Source organism: Scomber japonicus, chromosome 10, assembly GCF_027409825.1.
Source record: "Scomber japonicus isolate fScoJap1 chromosome 10, fScoJap1.pri, whole genome shotgun sequence".
NCBI classification, from domain to species: domain Eukaryota; kingdom Metazoa; phylum Chordata; class Actinopteri; order Scombriformes; family Scombridae; genus Scomber; species Scomber japonicus.
Genome location: NC_070587.1, coordinates 4,408,001 through 4,427,833, shown reverse-complemented (window position 1 = coordinate 4,427,833; position 19,833 = coordinate 4,408,001). Strand labels below are relative to the sequence as shown.

The following is a 19,833-nucleotide window of genomic DNA, read 5'->3' as shown; positions in this document are numbered from 1 at the left end:
ATATCAGGTTCTTCTCAAGTTCCCACATTACTGTTTGTCACGTTGACTGGTTTCATGAGGGTACCAGCAAGATGGAGGCCAGCACAGAAACACCATTGCATAAAAAATACCTGAATTTAAAGGTAATTAAAGTCATAATGGCCACTCATCTTGTGCTGTATTCAAAGGCAATACATTAGAAATAACACTGGATTCCTAAGAAAAAGCAAAGTAGATACTGTTTGTGATTAGATGGGAGGCGTGGCCTCACCTGCACAATCAAGGCTTTGACTCAGCACAGGTGAGCTACTCAGCTGTCCTGCTGACAACTCCCTCGCCACTGCACAGAGAGGTATACACGGTCACTGCTGTCCAAGACTCCAAGGACATTTCTTCTTCTAAATCTTTTAGTTGGCTCTCAGAGGTGGATACTCTTGATTTCATGCTTGGCTGTCTGAGGTCTTTTTATTTTCATGAAAATGAAGAGGCTGGATCAACCTGACCAAAGTGCAATATTTCTGATGATTATTATTCTTATCTTTACTTCTCAAGGTAAGATTTGTATTCTTTCAGTTTGTCATTTTAAAGTTTATCTTCAAAAATTGTTTTTACTAAGAGGGGGATTATGAGCATTGAAACATATCTTTGCCTGTTCCCTTGAACCCCACTGAACTATATTCAAAATACATTTGTTTAGATTTTGTTAAATATGGGTAAGCATGCCCAGGATATTAATTCCAATGTATGGCTTTAACCCTACATAATCCCACCAAACATGTAGAGAATTGAGAACTAAATATTTCCTTCTTAAAATAATGACCTGCCTCCACACTTACAGGTGCTCACTGTGAACTGGTTGTTTCTCCGGCTCATCTTGCTCGGGTGAATGCTGTCGCTGGTAGTAATGTGACTCTGGCTGTGTCCTTCAGTGGTGCCCCTGACCCATTGATTACCTGGTTTATGGGTGATTTTCCTGTCGCCACCTGGACTATTGGTTCAGATACTCTGGCAGTCATAGCTGACACAAAGGTGCTGCAAGTTGAGAAAAATGGATCTCTCACATTTGTAAATGTGATGGTTAACTATACCAGTGACTACACCATTTTAATGACAAAGTCTGGACTGGGTACAGCTTCCACAAATTTCTCTCTGACAGTATATGGTGAGTACCTGAATAGAGCTATTGGTCATATGCTAATGAATTGGAAATTGGATTTATTATCTACATAAACCTATTCATCACATTAACCACCATTGTCACCACATGTTTTGTATATTCTTGTTCAGCTATTTATATGACTGCATACCATTTTTATGGTTTCAGCAAATGAGGGGGGGGGGGGGGGGGTTATTTGTCTCAAATATAAAAGGCCAAGAACATTACACCTTAACCACCTCCAATGGTGCTATTGTGGTTTTTGTGACAAATCTTTGATTTCATTTTCCAAGTGGAAGCGACATTACAAAGTAACTAGACAATATACTTACAGTGTGCAAATAAACAATATAATCAATGATGCATACATATACATGTTATTTGGATGCATGCATTGATAGGTTGTGCTTTTTGTCGTTTTCTACCTGACCTATAATCATAAGATCACAGCTGCTGCAAAGCAAAAGCAATTCCCACACCCACCCCATGGTTCTCACCAATGTACATCAATAATAGTTCCCTCCAAAAACGAATATTGCACACTGAAAAGAGCATCTTATGAACTTTGTCATACCTTGTAAATAAATATTGAATTGGAAATGCTGTAAATATATTAAGTGTACAGGGGATTTTTTAAAGTTAGTTAGAATGAGTTTTACCAGAGCATTTATCTTTGGCCCTGCGTACATTTTAGCTAAAGTAATGATTTGACTTTCTGAGCTTCAACTTGAAGAATTTGTATGTTTTCTTCTTTGCTCTTGCTTTCATTGGTGCTATTGTGTTGTTACCTCTGCACAGTAAATGTTGTCAAGCAAGCAATAATGTACAGTAGAAATCTCGCAAGCTTTAAGAAAGATTCACAATGGATTGTTTCATCTAGATTCACCAGCATAAAAACATTACAATAGTGTTTTTGAAAAGAAATCAGATAATAGCCTCAATGATTACAGTATGTAACACACTTGTTCCATCATCCATTCACCTTTTTCCTTCACAGAAATTATCCAGAATGTGACTCTGAGCACACAGCCTGCGTTGGCTACAGAGGGAAGTGACCGGCTCACACTGCAATACAGCATGCTGCAAGGAGTAGTTGAGCAACAGATGTGGTTTTTCAGTGGCAGCGAGATAAAAAACAGCTCACATTACTCAGTGCAGCAAGAGAGCCTTGTGATTCTCAGTCCAAACAGAAGTGACACAGGACGGTACACGCTGTCACTGACCAACCCTTTCAGCAGTGTGACAACTCACATGAATGTCACCGTGTTGTGTAAGAGTAATAACTGACTGATATTCTTCTTTACATCCGTTTATCTCAAAAGGTCTATTTCTGTTGGTGTCTTATGACTCATCTTTCCCTTATTTGTGGTGTACCATAGATGGACCAGATGAGCCCATACTTGAAGTTAGTCCAGCTAAGGAATTTTATGTATCAAATGATTCACTCAGCCTCTCCTGCCAGGCTGATGGAGTCCCTCAGCCAAGGGTTAAGTGGGTATTTCGTGGTCAGACCCTTTCCGATTCCCTCCAAGGAGTTCTCAATCTGACCAATGTGCAGACCAGTCAAGGAGGTGTTTATAACTGCACGGTGCACAATGAGATGACTACAGCACAGCGCCATAAAAGTATCATTTTAAACATTTATGGTACGTGAACATAAATATAATCTTGAAAGGATTTGACATTTCTGAAAGTTTCTAAATCATGTATTGAAGAATTTTATAAGAATAGTATAATTTGATTCACACTTAGACCAAAGTCCTCCAACCCTTCCTTGAAAAGTTGACATTTTGTGATTTGTAAATGCAGGACTCTCACTTCACATTGTTCATAATTGAAAATGTTGCTTGCTTGATGAACATTTAATTATGCATGACAAATTTTCATTGGACAGAGAAGCCACCAGGAAACCCGGTATGCTCTGTACAGGCGGTGAATGACGTCGAACTGCAGTATCACTGTCAGTGGTCAGGGGGAACCCCACAGGCCCAACTTTCTTTCCCAGACTTAAATGACACTGGCAGTGGTGCAGGAAACTTCAGTTTGGCTGTCACCGCCTCGGAAAACCTGAATGGGAAAACAGTCATCTGCATGGCAGAACACCCAATGGAAAAGAATAAGTGCAACATTACTGCAAGTAAGTTTCAAAATGTATTTTTTTTAATGGATCACCTCTCCCAATGGATTGTAAATTCTAACCTTCAAAACAAAAGAAAAATACAAAAATGTTCACCATATTGGACTTTATCAATGGTATTTAAATTCTCCAGGTAGTCCAATGGCGTTCCTTCCATCTGTGAGAACCACAGTTAACTCTGAGGGCAAAATAGTGGTCAGCATCCACTGTATCACTAAGGCCTCACCTAAGGTTGTGGTGTCATGGTCCAAAGGTGATGAAGATGCCATCAACACAACAACGGACCAGATTAGCAGCGACACCACACAGCTCATGATTCGTCATTACAATGTCAGCATCTTTCTTCTCACTAACTACACCTGCATCTGCCGCAACCCACTGGGCAGTCAGAAAAGGGAAATTCAGTTACAAGGTACAGTATTATGTGGAATTACATACCTACTCCCTGCTGCTGTTGGCCTGTGGTCTGCCTGTCACCATACAGCAGGGATGAAAAGTATGTTACTCAAGTTATGTGCAATTTCTAAGTGTTTGTACTTCATTTGAGTGTATTCATGCTGTCCAGCCATGCCACCATATCTTAGAGGAAATGATCATACTTTTTACACCCCTGCAGTCATCTGATGGCTGAAGTTACTTGTCATGTGGTTTGGCATTCAAAATGTATCAGTTCATTTAAAGTGATACATTATGAACTGCAACTAACAATTGTTTTTATTAGTTTTCCACCACTCATACATAACATGTGCAGTGATTATTTGTGCTATCTTTTAAATACTAAGGATTCTGTTGCTCTAAATGTGCACTACTAGCATTACTGGAGTGAAGGGAAACAATGGAGCCTCAGATAGAACGCTAAGTAATACCTGAGGTTGCTCTTTCCCTTTTTAAACAAAGCTCTCCAGTCTTTTTATACAACCCCCTACTCCCCTGGCCTCTGTTGATCTCACCCTCGCTCACAATCCCTCTCTCTCCAGGACCGTCGATCTCAGATTCCGGTTTGGTCCGCAATCAAGATGGAACCGTCATCACGTTGACCTGGGAGGTCCCGCCTACCTCTGTTGTTACAGGTAAAGCAGTTACTCACTCTAGGAAGGCCAAACCCATTCTTCTTGTTTTGAATTTGCACATCTCAGCAAAACAGCTCAGGATGAATGTCAAGCACGGTGTTGAAAACAGAAACTCAACATAGAAGATAGGGGTGTAAATATTATTAGTTTTGTGAGGGGAAAAAGTTTTTTAATTTGTTTTTAATGTACAATGGAGAGCAAATGTCAGTTTTTGTTTGTATGTACAGCACACCGTAAGGTTTTTTTTAAAAAATCAAATAACTCTTAAATGTTGAGATTCTGACATCAAGAGGACAGTAAACATGACTCAAATGTGCCTTTACACAGGGTTTGACATCCAAATGAAAGGACCAGATCTCCCAAGTGGAAATCTTAATGGCACCCAAACTAAAGCAAACTCAAACAGCTACCGCACCATCCAGACAAAACCTGGCACTGCCCGGAGTGCAGACATCTTTGTTGATCCTAAATCAATTTACCGATTTCGGGTCATCCCCAAAGCACGTTTAACTGATGGAGAGCCCTCTGAGGTCCATAGAATTGGTCCAGGTATGGTAAAATGTTAGATTACATGTGCATTACTATCACATTTCATATCACACGCTTAACGATGATGATTAAGTAGTAGAAATCATTGGTTACATTGTGCTCTGGTGATAGGTGAGGGGCTGAGTGGACCGGCCATCGCTGGCATTGCAGCTGGAATTCCCTGTAGCCTTCTCTTCCTGCTCCTGCTTTGTGGTTTAATCTACCTCTGCATCTACTGCGCCAAGAACAAAAGTAGGTGAAGTACCAAAGAAAAAAAAAATCTAAATCAAGGTTTTAAACATGGTAACATTTAGTATTTTCTTGACTCTCCGTGGTAAATATTTTTGACTCCTGCCTTGTGTTTTGTAGGTCACCAGACAAGATACCCAGTGTCCAGAGCAGTTGAGAAGGTTAGAATCACTTCATTGGCCAATATGATGAATGAGGCTTAAATAGCAGCAGATTAGTAAATAATTAGATATAGATATATATTAATTGATTTGTGTGTTGCAATGATTTCTGCATCTGTTATTTTGGTCAGTTGTTTCAGCTTCTTTTCTTCTGACTCACAGACAATAACACTTCAACCGGATGTAACTCCTCATAACCTGCTGAGTGGAGGGGTGAAGGCTCCCCCTGATTACAACAGAATGCATCAGGTAGTCTTTCTAATAAAAATATCCAAGTTGAATATCGTTTCTTTTGTCAGGTTACAGCAAATGATCTGACTTGTTTCTGTTTTCTTTTCAGGCTCCTTCTGAAAGGTCAGTGGCTCTCCCCACATTTGTTCCTCCACCGCCTGTCAGAGTCGCTACAACTGTCTAAAGTCCCACATTTGTCTTGAGGAGTATTTCAATTTTGTATAGTGCGTTTTATTTTTTATTTATTTATGTGTTTTTTTTTAAATGTATGGGATAACTGAAATAAGCATCAGTGTTGTTAACTATTTTCAGTAGAAACTGGGCTTTGTTTAGTTTATTTGGATCCCCATTAGCTGTTACTCAGGCAACAGCTACTCTTCCTGGGGTCCATAATCCTGGTCCTTTGTACCACTATTCTATATCATCTGCAACTTTTAATTCTCATCTTGTAACAATATTTATTGGAAATAAATCAACATTTTCTGCTAAATATATAAAAAAACAATTGTTTCCTTCTTGTACACTTTCTACATTATGATCAACATACATATCAATCTAAACAGCCTCTATATTTTTAGGCATGCAGTTTACTATTTAAACATTTACTTTTTGAAATGTCTGACCAGCACTCAGAACTCTCACATTTATAAAATTGATTGAAATAAGGAATTAATTGTTTTTGGAAAGCTGTAATCTCAAATTCATGTTTTATTTGATAAGTAAAATTGGAATCACTTTATAATCTGCAAGATGTCTTTATTTCCATTTTCCATTTCCTGCATGCTTTAAGTTGTAGTTTTGCTATTTTTCAGAGCAAGACTTGAAAATAGCCCTTATTTTAAGATTATTGTTTAGTTCAGTCTCTGATACTTAAGCACATTTAGGATTATATATGAATGTTTGGAACATAAAGTTTAATATTGTATAAACAAGCAAAGTGACACCTTTATCCTGACTGCACATGGAAAAAGCAGAAGTGACAGAGTAGAAAGCACTGAATTCAATATTAACAAAAGGCTCACAAAACCTCCAAGGTAATGTTATTATCTTGATGACAGTATTCAATTACATACACAACTGAATTTGAAGAATATGGAAAAATGTTTACAGTTCAAATGCATAACAATGGCAGGCTTAGACTAGAGTAATTAATAGCATATACTGTCATGATATTTTTGTGTGTTTGTTTGTTTATGCTTCCCAGAGGACCTCACTTCTGTCATCTAAGGTATTCTCTTGATTTTTAAGCTTTTCATGGGTTCAAACCATTTTGTGACAGTGATCCGCTGCTGTATGTGGATTCACGATGGCCATGAGTGGGTGGATAATGAGATTAAACATTTTTCATGATGTTGGATCTGTTTTGTTTTCCTCCAGAGACATATGCTGCTGTGTTAATCCTCATTCTACGTTTCTTACCATTAAATCCCATCATTCTCTCGTATTTGCTTGTGCTTTGATCGGCTTCATTTCTGTTTCCCGCAATGTGATGAGTGTTGGTAGTGGGTGACAAGAAAAGGGGATCTGACTTGATGGGATATTGTTGGATCACACAAATTAACACAGTTCTCCTGATAGCACGTGGTATCTGTATCCTAAACATTTTACCCAATGATCTACAGCAGCACACACGCAGGCCAAAGCTGATAGAGGAAGAAACCTTTTGGTGGAGCTTCTATACTGTATGTTAGCATGTAGCTAACATTTACTGAACTCTTATCACTACTGCACACCTTCCAGGCCTGATGTGTCCACAAACCAGTCAGCATCATGGTTGACCTCCCTTCTGTCTTTTTACCCTCCTGCAGTCTGGAAAAAAAAACATACATGAAGCTTCTACCCCTAGGTTGCCTGAATGCACTGTCCCTTAAAATTGGATTTTCAATGAGCACAGAAACTTTCCACTTTAAGCAGACAAATGTGAAAACAGCCCTTACGTGCACATACATCATTCTGCACAGAGAAGCTCAAACATTCAAGTGTAGGAACAAGAAGAAAAAAATTGTTTTGAGTGGAGTGAGACTTTTTGCACAGAAACAGCAATAAAGCCAGTGATGACAGTCCGTGTGGAGGGATGTGCTGTTGAAATAGTGGTGAACCACAGGAAGGGAGGTGGCTGTTGGTGATTCTTCTCTTTTCAAGAATAATGTGTGTTGCCTAGGCAGAGAAATGGAGGCATGTTGGGCTTTAAAAAGGTGAGGTCACAAACTGAGGAGAACAGAGGAAACGGTGCACAATATGACACAGTCTACTTTGGTGGTGGGCGTACAGACTTAACATGCCTGTTTCCATCCTGGTGTGTTTTGATACTTGTGCAGCAGATGGCGATGTTGTGCAGTAATGAAGAAACACAATAAAAGGATAGATTCACAGTATTTCAAATCTGTCTAAAAACAGTAGTCAGGTGGCAATATGACATACTGAAACCTAATTCCCTCAAAAAGCAATCACCACAGCAATATGAAAACTGTTCTTGTGCTACAACTCAACATGTACTCCAAAGTGCAATGGCATCATATCTCATATCTCTTTTTATTTTTTTAAACAAATATTTATTTATTTTAGGCCTTGTGTTGTGTGAGACTATGTTATGCTGTGTTTTTAATGCATGAACCATGACTAGCACTCCTAATTAAAGTTGTATTTAACGACAACAAAGGCTTTCTATTACTATTTTCTATATCCTGTTCATACTGGTCCTAAGAATGCACTTACAATGTATGTAATGATAATATGAGGCTTCAGCCATCTGAGTTAGTTGAGTAGATATTTACTACAATTAGAAACTTTTTAGTGAAAAAAAAAATCCCTGTGTCTTGAAAAACCTTAACAAAAAGAAGGAATTTGGCACTAAAAGACAGCAGCTTTGAAAGATACTGACTTGATTTGATTAACTTGGTTATCTGAAGCTTCATATTAGATTCAAACAAACTAAAATAAGTTGTTATCACTTACACTGAAGGTGCATTATAAGAGAACTTTAAACCACCAACATGAACAGGATGAATGCAGAAAAACATGTTTTAATGTTCATTTGGACACCTGACTGTTGTTTTGAGAAATACTTGAAGTCATTAATCATTTCATCATTTCATCAGGCAGATGTGGCTGATGAAATATGGATGCTACCAAAATTTCAAAACTGTCACATCCTGTTGTCTCTGTTGTTTATTTGTGTTATTTTGAAAGTTATTTTCTCCTTGTGTGTGTAGTTTGTTTTATTTCCGTATTTCCCCACCTTAGTTAATTTCCTCATGTGTTTCACCTGTGTCCTGTTTTGTAATCACCCCATGTCTATATAGGTTTTGGTTTCAGTTCAGTCTTTGTCTGAGTCTCTGTGTTAGTTTGCACTGTGTGTGTTTATGGCGGTGTTATTTTTACCTTGTGTTTATTCATCTGTTGTACTTACCGCTGTTTGTTTCCATGTTTGGAAATAGTAAAGTACCTGCCTAGACTCTGCCTGCACTGTCTGCATTTGGGTCCTACCACCTCCACCTGCTCTGCTACTCTGTGACAAAAGCACTCAAAAGTGACCTTGTGATCATCTAATACAGGGACTGACCACAGACAACAATGAAATGTCTTTTCTTATGCTGTCAAAGTCTCTTATTTACATTATATGTATACAGGTTTATACATTAAATTCTTATCAACTGAAGAACACAATTCCAATGGCCATAATCTGAAACTTTTAAAACTGAATGCTGTGAATGTGATGCTGAATTTTTTTTCCCCTCCCCCTCTCACATATTTGGCCTTTGAAGGAAGTGAGTGAAATAAACATGACATTGCAGATGTATTGTTTGTCTAGCTTACAAAGAAATGTTAATTTTGTGTGCCACATTAAGCCACAGGTCTTTTGGTTAATTTTTATCTCTTCATCTCTCTGATATCTGTCTGCTTCTTTATAAAGAATACAATGATTCCGTATTTTGCAAGCGTGTGATAGCAAACCTCAAGCCAGATACTTCCTGTAGGCACTTTCTGTGTAACGACACGAAGGGTAGACCTCTCACAGCTCTGAGCCAGAATGCACATACCATCATGTACACATTTTACACTGCATATTAATCAACACAGATGCCTGAATGCTGATTGCAGATAGTTTGTTCCTGAAATATGTTGTGATGACATAATAAGCCGTTTGGCTTTTTCTACCTTTATATTGTGCACATATATACACACAAACAATTGAGCTACCAGATGGCCTGGGAAAGAAATACACCAAATGATTTTTTGTATGGTAAAGTACACTGATCCATTAAATAAAAAGGTAATAAATATAGAGAAATTTGAGAGGATGTAACTACGTGGGAAAAAGGCACAAGCAACCATATCTAACTGGATAGAGTCCCAGAACTCTTCGATGTCTACTTCCCCAGTGAAGTTCTCTGGGACCTCTCTTATGTCACTCACTGAAAGAAAAAAAACCCCCTGTAATTTACAGTGTCTTTATTATCACACACTCACTCACACACACACACACGATATTGCGACTTACCAGGCAGGTTGAAAACTCCTTTCTTGTGGAGGTCCATTACAACAACAGGAGGATGGTACCCACAGCAAGCACATGAATACAAGTAGTCGTGGCTCGTCAACGCCTCAAAGTGTAGGCAGGCATGGAGGACAGTATCTCTTGACGGAAATGTTACTTTCCTAAATTTCTCGAGCGAGTCCACCACCTTTGAAACTGAAACGTTGTTCTTTAAAAAAACAAACAAACAAAATACAGTTATGCTTATTTTGGAGCATCCAAACTGTTCTACAAAGGGCCATGTGGCTGCAGGTCTTTGTTTCAACCAAGCAGCGGCACATCTAACCTGACTCATTAAATCAACTGATCTCAGTTTTCAGAGAGTTGACAAAAAATTGTGCGCTCTTGATTGGTTGGAACAAAAACCTGTCACATGGCCCGGCACAGAAAGGCAAGTGTGGTGGAACAAAATATATTTATCAACTTACAGAGCAAAAACTCAAGGAACACTGGGGCAAAACACAGGAACACAAGGTAGAAAATGCAGATGATCAAACGAAGACAAAAGGAGACACTGAGGCTTAATACACAAGGCAAGACACAGGTGACAGGTGAAACACATTAGGTAATCACGAGCAGGGAACCAGACAGGAAGACAGGACACCAAATTTCAAAATAAAACAGGAAACAGGAACTCAAAAGGAACCAAAAGACAGAGATAATGACATCGATTGTACTAACCTGTAAGTTGGCTCTCAGATACAAACACAATCTAGGTTTCGCACAAGGGCAATGCCAGGTGTTAGCTGTTGCATTGTATGTTACCATCACCCTCCCAAGGCGACTATAATGATGCAAAGCTGACTCATGTACTGAAAAGCAAAATTTCTTAGGGTCTTTTTCAAAAGACACCTCCACACAAAAAGGGACATGGGCTTTCATGGGATTTTTTTGCATTTTTAAGCAAATGGCCTTTTTAGCCTCACCAAAACATTTTAAATCAACCATTTCAGCCAGAACTTCCTCTTGGAGAAATTCTTCTGTGGCGATTTCTGTGCAGTTTTCAAGTGAGCAAATGTGCTCACATTGACTGAAGGTCAATCCACTTCGGACTGCCATCAAATGATACAGTCTGCACTCTTCTAGCTCACATTGCACTTTATGCTGGTGGCCCCAGGTTTTTTTCTGCACATGAATTGGCACGGAAAAGCCATGCCTAGACTTCTGGACAGCATCTACACAGACACTCTTCAAAGCACTTTTTATTGTTGCATCGGTCTTCTTACGGTGCCTCCTCTGTATGTGTTTTGATAAGTTTTTTTTATGGCAGGTCAGTCTGCAATACGGGCATTGCACCTTTTTATGAAGAAATTTCTTTGTGGGCTCCTGGGTACATACAGGTGTGTCAGATGGGTTGGTAGAAGGTGTGGAGGTAGATGTTGCTGGTTGGGGAGGAGGAACAGTCGGTGTGGAGACAGGTGGAACGGTGGATGTGGAAAGAGGGGGAGCAGCGGCTGTAGCACCTTGGCACACATCAAGATGGGTCTCCATATCTTTCCTTCTAATTATAGTTTTGCCACATTGAGGGCAATGAAAGTGGCCTGTACTTCTGTAATTTAAATTGCACTTGCAGATCTTTTTGTCGAAGAGCAAGTAAAGAAAAGTTTAAATTAGCCAATAAAAAGATATGAGTACACAAAGACACAGACACACATAAATCCATACCTTTGAATGTGATGGCATTCTTCATATGCACATCAAGGTGCAGCTGAATCTTTGCCCTTTGGCTTGGCTTGTGTTTGGGGCAAAGGGGGCAGTGGAACAGCTTGCAACAAGTTGAGCAGCGTTCCACTTTAAGCCCTTTACCCTCCTCATAGATTGAGTGATGCATCTACATAACACAGACAAAAGTGTTGTTAGAATATATGTATTTCAATAAGTAAGAGTATAAAACGAGTGGAATGAAGGATAGCCTTTAACCCCTTAAGCTCTAGGCTCTTTTTTAGGTTTCTGCTCGAAAATGACACACCTAAAATGAATAGAGTATATCTCTGCATCTACAAGGTCTATTTGAATAATTTTGGTTTTCATAATAAAGGGAACACTTGTGAAATTTGTTCAGATGTCTAAGTATCAGTATTTATGTCACTGAAGATGGCACACAAGCATAAATGACAGATTTAATTTCCCGCCTAAAAAAAATCACACTTTTTCATGAATATCTCTTTGAAATGATGAGGATGAAGCTAAAACTCTACATCAAATCATAGCATAGCATTTGCTGCGGAGAGTCATCGGGATCCCCCAATTAGGGGACCTTAGAGTTTAAGAGGTTAAATCATCATGTCATTTTCATTTAGACAACAAATAACTTGGGCGTCAGTCAACCGTTAGCGTAAAAAACTACAAACCATCCACGTTATATACTTCGGTAATTTGCACCAAACGCGGCTAGTAAAACGGCTAACATGCAACCTGGTTGATGGGTACATATTTTGTTACTTACTGTTGTCCCAACGGTAACGTCAATCGTCAATCGTCGTCGTCATCTTCTCCTTCTTCTCCACATTAATTTTAGTTTTAGTGACAAAATCCGGCATTACATAGACAAAATTCTAAATATTTCTGTCAACATGTGGCCAAAATGACCAAGCAAACAATACATAAATAACCACCAACATAAAAACAACAGCAACATACAAATGAAAAATAAATAAAAAATACACAGTCAGAGTTAGTCTGGAATTAAAGTAGTTAAACTTTCATAAACACATTAGGCTTGTTTCGTTTTGATGTTTTAAGGACTTTTTGAGAGACACACAAAAAGTTTATTTCCTGTCCTGACAGTGGAGGCAGCCTGACAGTGGAGCCTGCACCGGAAGCAGCCTGACGGTGGAGGTCTGCAGGCAGACACTCATGACTTAGCTACATTTTAAAATAGCATTACTTTTAGCATTTTTAAATCTATATCATGTGATTTGGCTGTGACAACATGACTCTATAAAAGAGATGAATTAGCCTTGATACTAATACTATAGCTCATTACATTACATTTGTATTTGGGGCGGTTTTGACTATGAACAGTCATGTGTAGACATTTGATGTACCTGAACAGACAGGATAGAAAAGACACATCCACAATAATTGATTGTCCCTCAGCTGTTGTGTTAATACATTGTTTACCTCTTATGAACACAGTGGTGTGAGAAATGTTGAATACACAAATAAGGAACTTTCCCTATAACTGTGTGCAAAGTCATTGCTAATTTTTTTCTTAATCATACAATGTTTTGAAATAATACTTAAACCTTTATGCCTGCAAGTGCATCAGATGAAGTTTGTATATATGCTAATTAGATTAGTCAAATAAACCCAATCACTCATGAAAAGCCCTGCAGATATAATTAGTAGTGAAAAACAAGTCATATGATTACTTACTTACTCGACATTACAAAGATTAATCTGAGATGTAATCATGTTTGCACCTATTTCATTTTTCTTTTCTAGATAACCCATTAATATTGCAAATGTGTCAGCAGCTGTGACCATTTTGAGCACGTGTGAAAGCCATGTAAATTAGGTTGATGCATGTCCTGTGGCTTTCTGTGTTAATTCTGATATCACTTAATGACATTGGGTAGGCTTTTACTGTCACTGCAATGTTACCGCAATGTCATTACATATTCAAGGTGAACATGTTTAGCACAGTCTGCATGTATGGTGGTACTTTATTAAGCAACTCTTAGATCATGTGTCTGTTCTAAGCGTGTATCTGTCCCCATGACCACACCCCAGCCACACTGAAAGAAAATGTGCGCTTCAGCATGTTCCATTGACCACTGCAGTACTGCAAGCCTTTGCACATCCACAGTTCCAGAATGCCTAATAGAACAACAGACAAGGACTGTGGTGCACCAGCCTCATATCCCAGACCCTCCCCCATCCCCAAACACCATCACCCCTCCCTACTCCCCTGACCCCCCAAATACACCCATGTAGTTCACTGTGAAAGAGTCACGTGGGTTTTGGCCCACCAGCTCAAGTGCGTTTGTTCTGTGCTGATTGTTTTAAAGGATTTTGCCTCCATCAACAGAAAAGTGGAGGGGATAACTTTTTGGAATTCAGCCTAGGGCTTCCTCTTTGACGTTTTGCTCACTCCTGGCTTGCACTCTCTCTCACTCTTTCCCTGAGGAAAGGCTGATACTTAAGAGGGTCGGTGTATCCTGAGGAATTCAGGTAAGATATCTTTTGTTGACGGCTGATACCAATTTGATGCTAGGAATGAGTAGGATAATAATAAAGTAGAAAGTATATCATGGAAAGCTAATAAGTGCATATCTCACAGGTGGGCCTTCACCATGTGATGGTGACAAGCTTTCAGGGGTTTAATTCTCAGCTTAGACACCATGTGCTACATTTTTACAACATACATTGCTTTTACGTTATGCATGATACATTTCTTAAGATTTCTTAATCTTGAGATTCAAGATTTCTCTGATTTCTTTATATCTACAGATAAATTGATTGTGTTTAAACCTTCTTTACTTAAGCGTGTGGATGGTGTATGTTGTCTCTGATAGGTTGAAGCAAAAGTGACACAGCAGATGACACAGCTGTGCAACTTGCCCTGCTGATTGCTTCAGCCAGTTCATATCAATTTGTTGTGATACTTAACCCCCCCCCCCCTCCAGCTTCTCTCAAAGCATTGTGAGCACTCTGGTATTTTTAGACTATAGTCTTATCTGAGTTTTGTGTGGTTGTACTAAAGATATAGATTTGCTCTTAGCTAGTATTGCAAAAACGTGTTCAAACAGACTACATGTTGCTATGCGCTGGTTGTATAATGGTTAATATAAATACTCTGTCCAGGTGAGTAGCGTTCATGAAGACGTCTGTGCTTTGTTGTTGCAGCTAACTGCGTAGTCGAGATAAAATATGCATACATGGACAACATCTTCATGTATCATCACATCATCAGCTTATGAAAAACTGCTAATGTTGCTATTATTAGGATAGTGTAGGCCCAATATTTTTATGATAAAAATAACAGAGGTGGAGTTACTTCTGTCCGTGAGGCAATGGAGTGGTATAAATGTAATGCTGTATGTAGTGTTGATGTAATAGTTAGAAGAGGAAATATGATGCATGCCAAAAAGGGTGTTGGTTTGAGCTCTTACTGTAAGTGAGACTGAACAGGAAATATGAATTGATGTCATGCTGTCCTCACTATAGCTCTTAAATAAATCCATCTTCTACCTGTGGTGTTGCTGTCTAACACCACAGCACGTAGACCACTTTTGGCACAGCTCCTAGATCTGTACATTTTTCCCCTGGCCATACTCCTTCAGGCCATTCCTGTTCCCTTAATACTTCTCCTACTGAATAAACATTAAAACTAAGTTTACAAACCCTGTCGTACAAAATTACTAACTTCATTACTACAAGCTCACTTTCACCACTGACTCCCATCTTCTTTTCTCTTTGCCCAGTGCATAAAGCCTTAACTGCTGTCATAGTGTCACTCATGATGTACAGCTTCATGGGAGGGGGCCTATTTTGTGCCATTGTGGGGAACATCCTCTTGGTGGTCTCCACAGCTACAGACTACTGGATGCAGTATCGTCTGTCAGGCAGCTTTGCCCATCAGGGCCTGTGGAGGTATTGCATGTCTGGCAAGTGCTACATGCAGACCGACAGCATTGGTAAGTGGGACAATATCCTTGCACCCTTAAAAAATGATCTTGGATCTCCCTCAGGTACAGCAATGCTCACCAGAGTTCTGGTCTACCTATTTGGTTGAAACCATCAGTGATGATTGAATAACTGTCCTTACTTGTTAGATAGAGAAACAGGAACTTCTTGAAGAGACATTCATAGGATGAGTAGTGTATACTGGCATATTGTAAGAGTAAAAAAACAGACAGACAAACAAACAAACAAACAAAAACATCTTACTTAAGTACAAGTAAAAGAATATTATGTGTTATCAAAAGTCTTGATTCTGATCTGTCTCACAGAGTCTCAGTGTGCTAACGTGTACGTATAGTATCTTCTTCGGTCCAGCAGGGCCTGTAGTTAGTCCATTATTATAAACACTATAGCTGCTAAAAGACAGATCATTATTTTAAATTCTTTTCATTCTTCAAACGTTTCCAAAGATTAAGCTAGAGTAGTAGTGTAGTATAAAAGGCATCTCGTGTTTGACTATTTCACTCAGATAATAAATGCAAAATATACAGTACATACACTGCTGTAATACAACCTGGACAAATATTTGTTGGCTGCAAAGGCAACTGTTTTGGAAGCAGGTTTAGATGGAAATAGGTCTACCCACTCAGTATATGGTGGGCAGTTACTTCAATGCATAATGTTTTATTATTGCACTAAATCATGTTTTGCATGGAAATTCTTATTTGGCTTATAAAGAGGGGTGGTGTCAAATTTAGAATAACGTTCCTTTGAAATTAAATGGGCAAAATGTTTTTAACATCATACAAAATGAAAATCAAAGTACTAGTACCTTAAAATTGTGCTTAAATACTGTAAATTCACATAATTTCTATGTAAGCAACCAGATCAGTTGATGATAGTCGGCTGTAGTCCAGCAGTGCGCTTGAACAATATACATGTAGGACAAAGGTTATGTTGAATAAAAGAAAATACCAAAGATTGTTTTTAAAGGAAGAGTAGAATTGATTAATTCCTATTGAGTTTGTGAAATGACGAGGGTCTTCAGATCAAATAAGGTTTTATCATTTTCCATTTATCATCATGCACGTCTTTATGCTTTCTTTCTCTTGTTTTACTCCTTCTCAGCCTACTGGAATGCCACTCGTGCTTTCATGATCCTCTCTGCCATGTCGTGCTTTGCTGGCATCATTGCAGGAATCCTCTCCTTTGCTCACTTCTCAGCCTTTGAGAGGTTCAATCGCTCATTTGCTGCTGGGATCATGTTCTTTGTTTCGAGTAAGTCAAACAAGATTTGAATACATCAAATGGATCCAATAATGATCCAAATAATGTAGCATTGTATAGATATTCAGTGAATTTGCATATGATGTAAATCTCAGAGAGCTGACCTTAACTGTAAAACATATTCATTTACACATGTGTCTCTCTGCCAGCTCTCTTTGTTTTGCTTGCAATGGCCATTTACACTGGGGTGACAGTGAACTTCCTGGGCAAGCGCTTTGGTGACTGGCGCTTCTCTTGGTCCTACATACTAGGCTGGGTGGCACTGCTCATGACCTTCTTTGCAGGTTAGTTCGTAAACAGTTTGGCATGTTTCAGTGTACTTAATGTATCTACCTGATGAGAGTTTTTGTAAATGCATATCACACAACGAATGAAAACAGCAGCTCAAACAAATCAAGACACTGTTGTTGGATGAGCAGTTTAATTCTTCTTGATACCCACTACATATTTTCAAATTCACACATCAGTAATTATGTACAGTAGAGCACTCAAAAAAAAGAAACAATTGCGCTATTATATTGTAGTTTACATGTAGAAATGATCTTTGAGATAAACACCATACCACTTTACAGTTTACCTTTGCTTTGCTTTTCAGGTATATTCTACATGTGTGCCTACAGAATGCATGAGTGCAGAAGAGTGGCTGGCCCACGTTAAAATGAACAGGAAATAATGTGTCTCGGGTGCAGATTCCTATTCAAAAAAAAGAGGACATATATACAATAATAAAATCTCGATTTGCATATGCACTTAATGTGTTTTGTGGTTTTGTCATGACATGGTCTACAGTGGTTTGGGATAGAAAGCAGAACAGTACATTTGAGCAGGATTTAATCACTCTTAAAAGCAGCTTTTGTTACCCAGTAGAGAGCAAAACTATGTTTGAAACATTGCCATATGAATTAACTTTTAAATGTGACCATACAAGATGTAATACAGTACACAATACAATAAACTTTAAAACTGGGTATACTGAATAGTACTGAAATCATGTTTCATTGGTTAGAGCCTGTAGCCTGGTTATGTAATCCTGATGCAGGTAATCTACAGTTCCTGAAAATGGACTTTTCACCAGTGCAGTGGAAGGCAGAGGAGGAAAAGTAGAAGATTATGGGATCAATACAGGTGTTGAAGGTGCTAAGCAGCAGGGTGTAGTACCTCCATTGTGGGCTGCTACCCTGAAAGAAGCCCAGTACATGAGAGAGGTTATATGGCAACACACAAATGAGAAACACAGCTAGAGTCCCCAAAGCCATGCCAATGGCCTTCTGCTTCTTCATCGGGGATATCCTGGGACGACTGTACAGGATCAAGATGCACTGCAAATAGCAGTAAATACAGATCAGAAGAGGTATAAGGCAGAGCATAATAAAAAACTCCAAACGTACTGGGAGGAGGATATCCAACTGCTTCTTAGTAAAGTTCTCATAACATGCTGTGGTGTTCTTGTTGGACAGGGAAGGGTGGTGCTGAATGAAGAAAGTGATGCTGCAGTGTGCTGTTGACATGAACCAAATAATAGCACAGATCAGAATGGCATACGAAGGTTTTTGTAGCTGACGATAGGTGATGGGAAAAGCTATCCCTATGTAGCGAAACACGCTCACTGCCATCAGCAGCAAGGAGCTGGTGTAGATTGCGGAAAAGAAGGTGAAGGATGTGATGGAGCACAGAAAGTCGGGCAGATTCCATATCAAGCCTGATGCTGCCTCGTGCATCTTGAGAGGAAGGACGGCCAAGAAGAGCAGATCAGAGATAACCAGATTGAGTAGCAGGATGTCTGTTGGAAGCGGCTTGGAGCGAATCTTGACACTGAAGGCATAGAGAGCCAGGAGGTTGGCTGGCAGGCCGATCAGGAAGGTAATAATGTAAACTGAGAGAATGACCTCACTCCTCACCACTGGCTCCATTATGTCCCTTAACAGAGCAAGTAAACAAACAAACAGAATTTAGGAAACTAAGAGACACGCAAACAAACAAAAAAACAGAATTGAAGGATGATTGACAGAGGTATTAAATAACAACTAATACAGTACAATTTATAACTGCAAGAGGAAATGTAGTCAAATACATTTCTGAATTCAAAGATGTCAAATAAGTATCTTCACAGGTTTATCTCAGCAATTTGTTTGATACTGATAGCACAGTTTTCAGTATGGATATAAATTGTTGGGAAAATGTTGTTTTTCCATGTCAATGATCTCTATCCCAAAAGAAATGAACCATTGTCACCTCTCAAAACAAGACACTATGACTTTAAAAAAAAAAGAAAATAAAAATCACCCTGCATGTAGAATTCCAAGAGCAAAACAGATCTGCAATATAAAGTTTGATAGATGTAAAGTAAACATATTTACCTACCAAGCTGAAGAAATGTTCAAAAATGTGATAAAAACACTTCTGTGTTTGTCTCACTGTGTCTTTCACGCAAGACAACCTTTTTATACCTGAGTTCAAAACAAGATGATATAAAAAGTTATCAGGAGGAAACAGTGAGTCCCATTTAAGCTCTGTGACATACTAGTGCCCTACCCATGTTATAAGCAGCAGGCAGACGGTGACGTCTATTTACTAAAATGCAAAACTGAGGCTCATTCTTTCCATACATGTTGGGTTTAATTTTGGACATGTTAGTTATATGGATCTCTTCCCTTTAGATTTTTGCTGCAACATGAACATGATGATAAGATTCACAATTTGAATCAGGCCATGATCCTACTTTTTAAAAGAAATAATGCTTACACAAGATACTTGCTTATCATTTCAGATAAACAAATTGTGTTTCCACACAGATATTCAATGTAGTATATCCTTTTCTAAGTTCAAATTAAATCCAGTTTGTTCTTGTGGAGACGGAAGGGAAAAGATTA

The 19,833-nt window shown here is 38.8% G+C and overlaps 3 protein-coding genes across 3 annotated transcripts; 2 read left to right on the top strand and 1 right to left on the bottom strand.

Moving 5' to 3' along the window:
• Positions 1–688: 688 nt before the first annotated feature.
• On the top strand, positions 689–5,695 carry vsig10l (V-set and immunoglobulin domain containing 10 like). The gene is made up of 12 exons (XM_053326898.1): positions 689–692; positions 818–1,141; positions 2,133–2,405; positions 2,515–2,781; positions 3,030–3,272; positions 3,406–3,684; positions 4,250–4,342; positions 4,670–4,891; positions 5,003–5,122; positions 5,240–5,271; positions 5,443–5,529; positions 5,621–5,695. The coding sequence occupies exons 1-12, from the start codon at positions 689–691 to the stop codon at positions 5,693–5,695; spliced, it is 2,019 nt and encodes a 672-aa protein (XP_053182873.1).
• Positions 5,696–15,500: 9,805 nt separating this feature from the next.
• Positions 15,501–17,931, top strand: lim2.5 (lens intrinsic membrane protein 2.5). Its single transcript, XM_053326710.1, has 4 exons — positions 15,501–15,690; positions 16,805–16,954; positions 17,113–17,247; positions 17,559–17,931. The coding sequence occupies exons 1-4, from the start codon at positions 15,513–15,515 to the stop codon at positions 17,618–17,620; spliced, it is 525 nt and encodes a 174-aa protein (XP_053182685.1). The 5' UTR covers positions 15,501–15,512; the 3' UTR covers positions 17,621–17,931.
• A 27-nt stretch (positions 17,932–17,958) lies between these two features.
• LOC128366214 (free fatty acid receptor 2-like) lies at positions 17,959–18,873 on the bottom strand. The gene has a single exon (XM_053326897.1). It carries the CDS (start codon positions 18,871–18,873, stop codon positions 17,959–17,961), a length of 915 nt encoding a protein of 304 aa, XP_053182872.1.
• Between the last annotated feature and the right edge of the window lie 960 nt (positions 18,874–19,833).

Coding starts and splice junctions, on each gene's coding strand:
- LOC128366214 (XM_053326897.1), bottom strand. CDS start 18,873: ATGGAGCCAGTGGTGAGGAGTGAGGTCATTCTCTCAGTTTACATTATT.
- lim2.5 (XM_053326710.1), top strand. CDS start 15,513: ATGATGTACAGCTTCATGGGAGGGGGCCTATTTTGTGCCATTGTGGGG. Junction 16,955..17,112: donor GATCATGTTCTTTGTTTCGA/GTAAGTCAAACA, acceptor TCTCTCTGCCAG/CTCTCTTTGTTTTGCTTGCA. Junction 17,248..17,558: donor GCTCATGACCTTCTTTGCAG/GTTAGTTCGTAA, acceptor TTTGCTTTTCAG/GTATATTCTACATGTGTGCC.
- vsig10l (XM_053326898.1), top strand. Junction 2,782..3,029: donor TATCATTTTAAACATTTATG/GTACGTGAACAT, acceptor TTCATTGGACAG/AGAAGCCACCAGGAAACCCG. Junction 3,685..4,249: donor AAGGGAAATTCAGTTACAAG/GTACAGTATTAT, acceptor CTCTCTCTCCAG/GACCGTCGATCTCAGATTCC.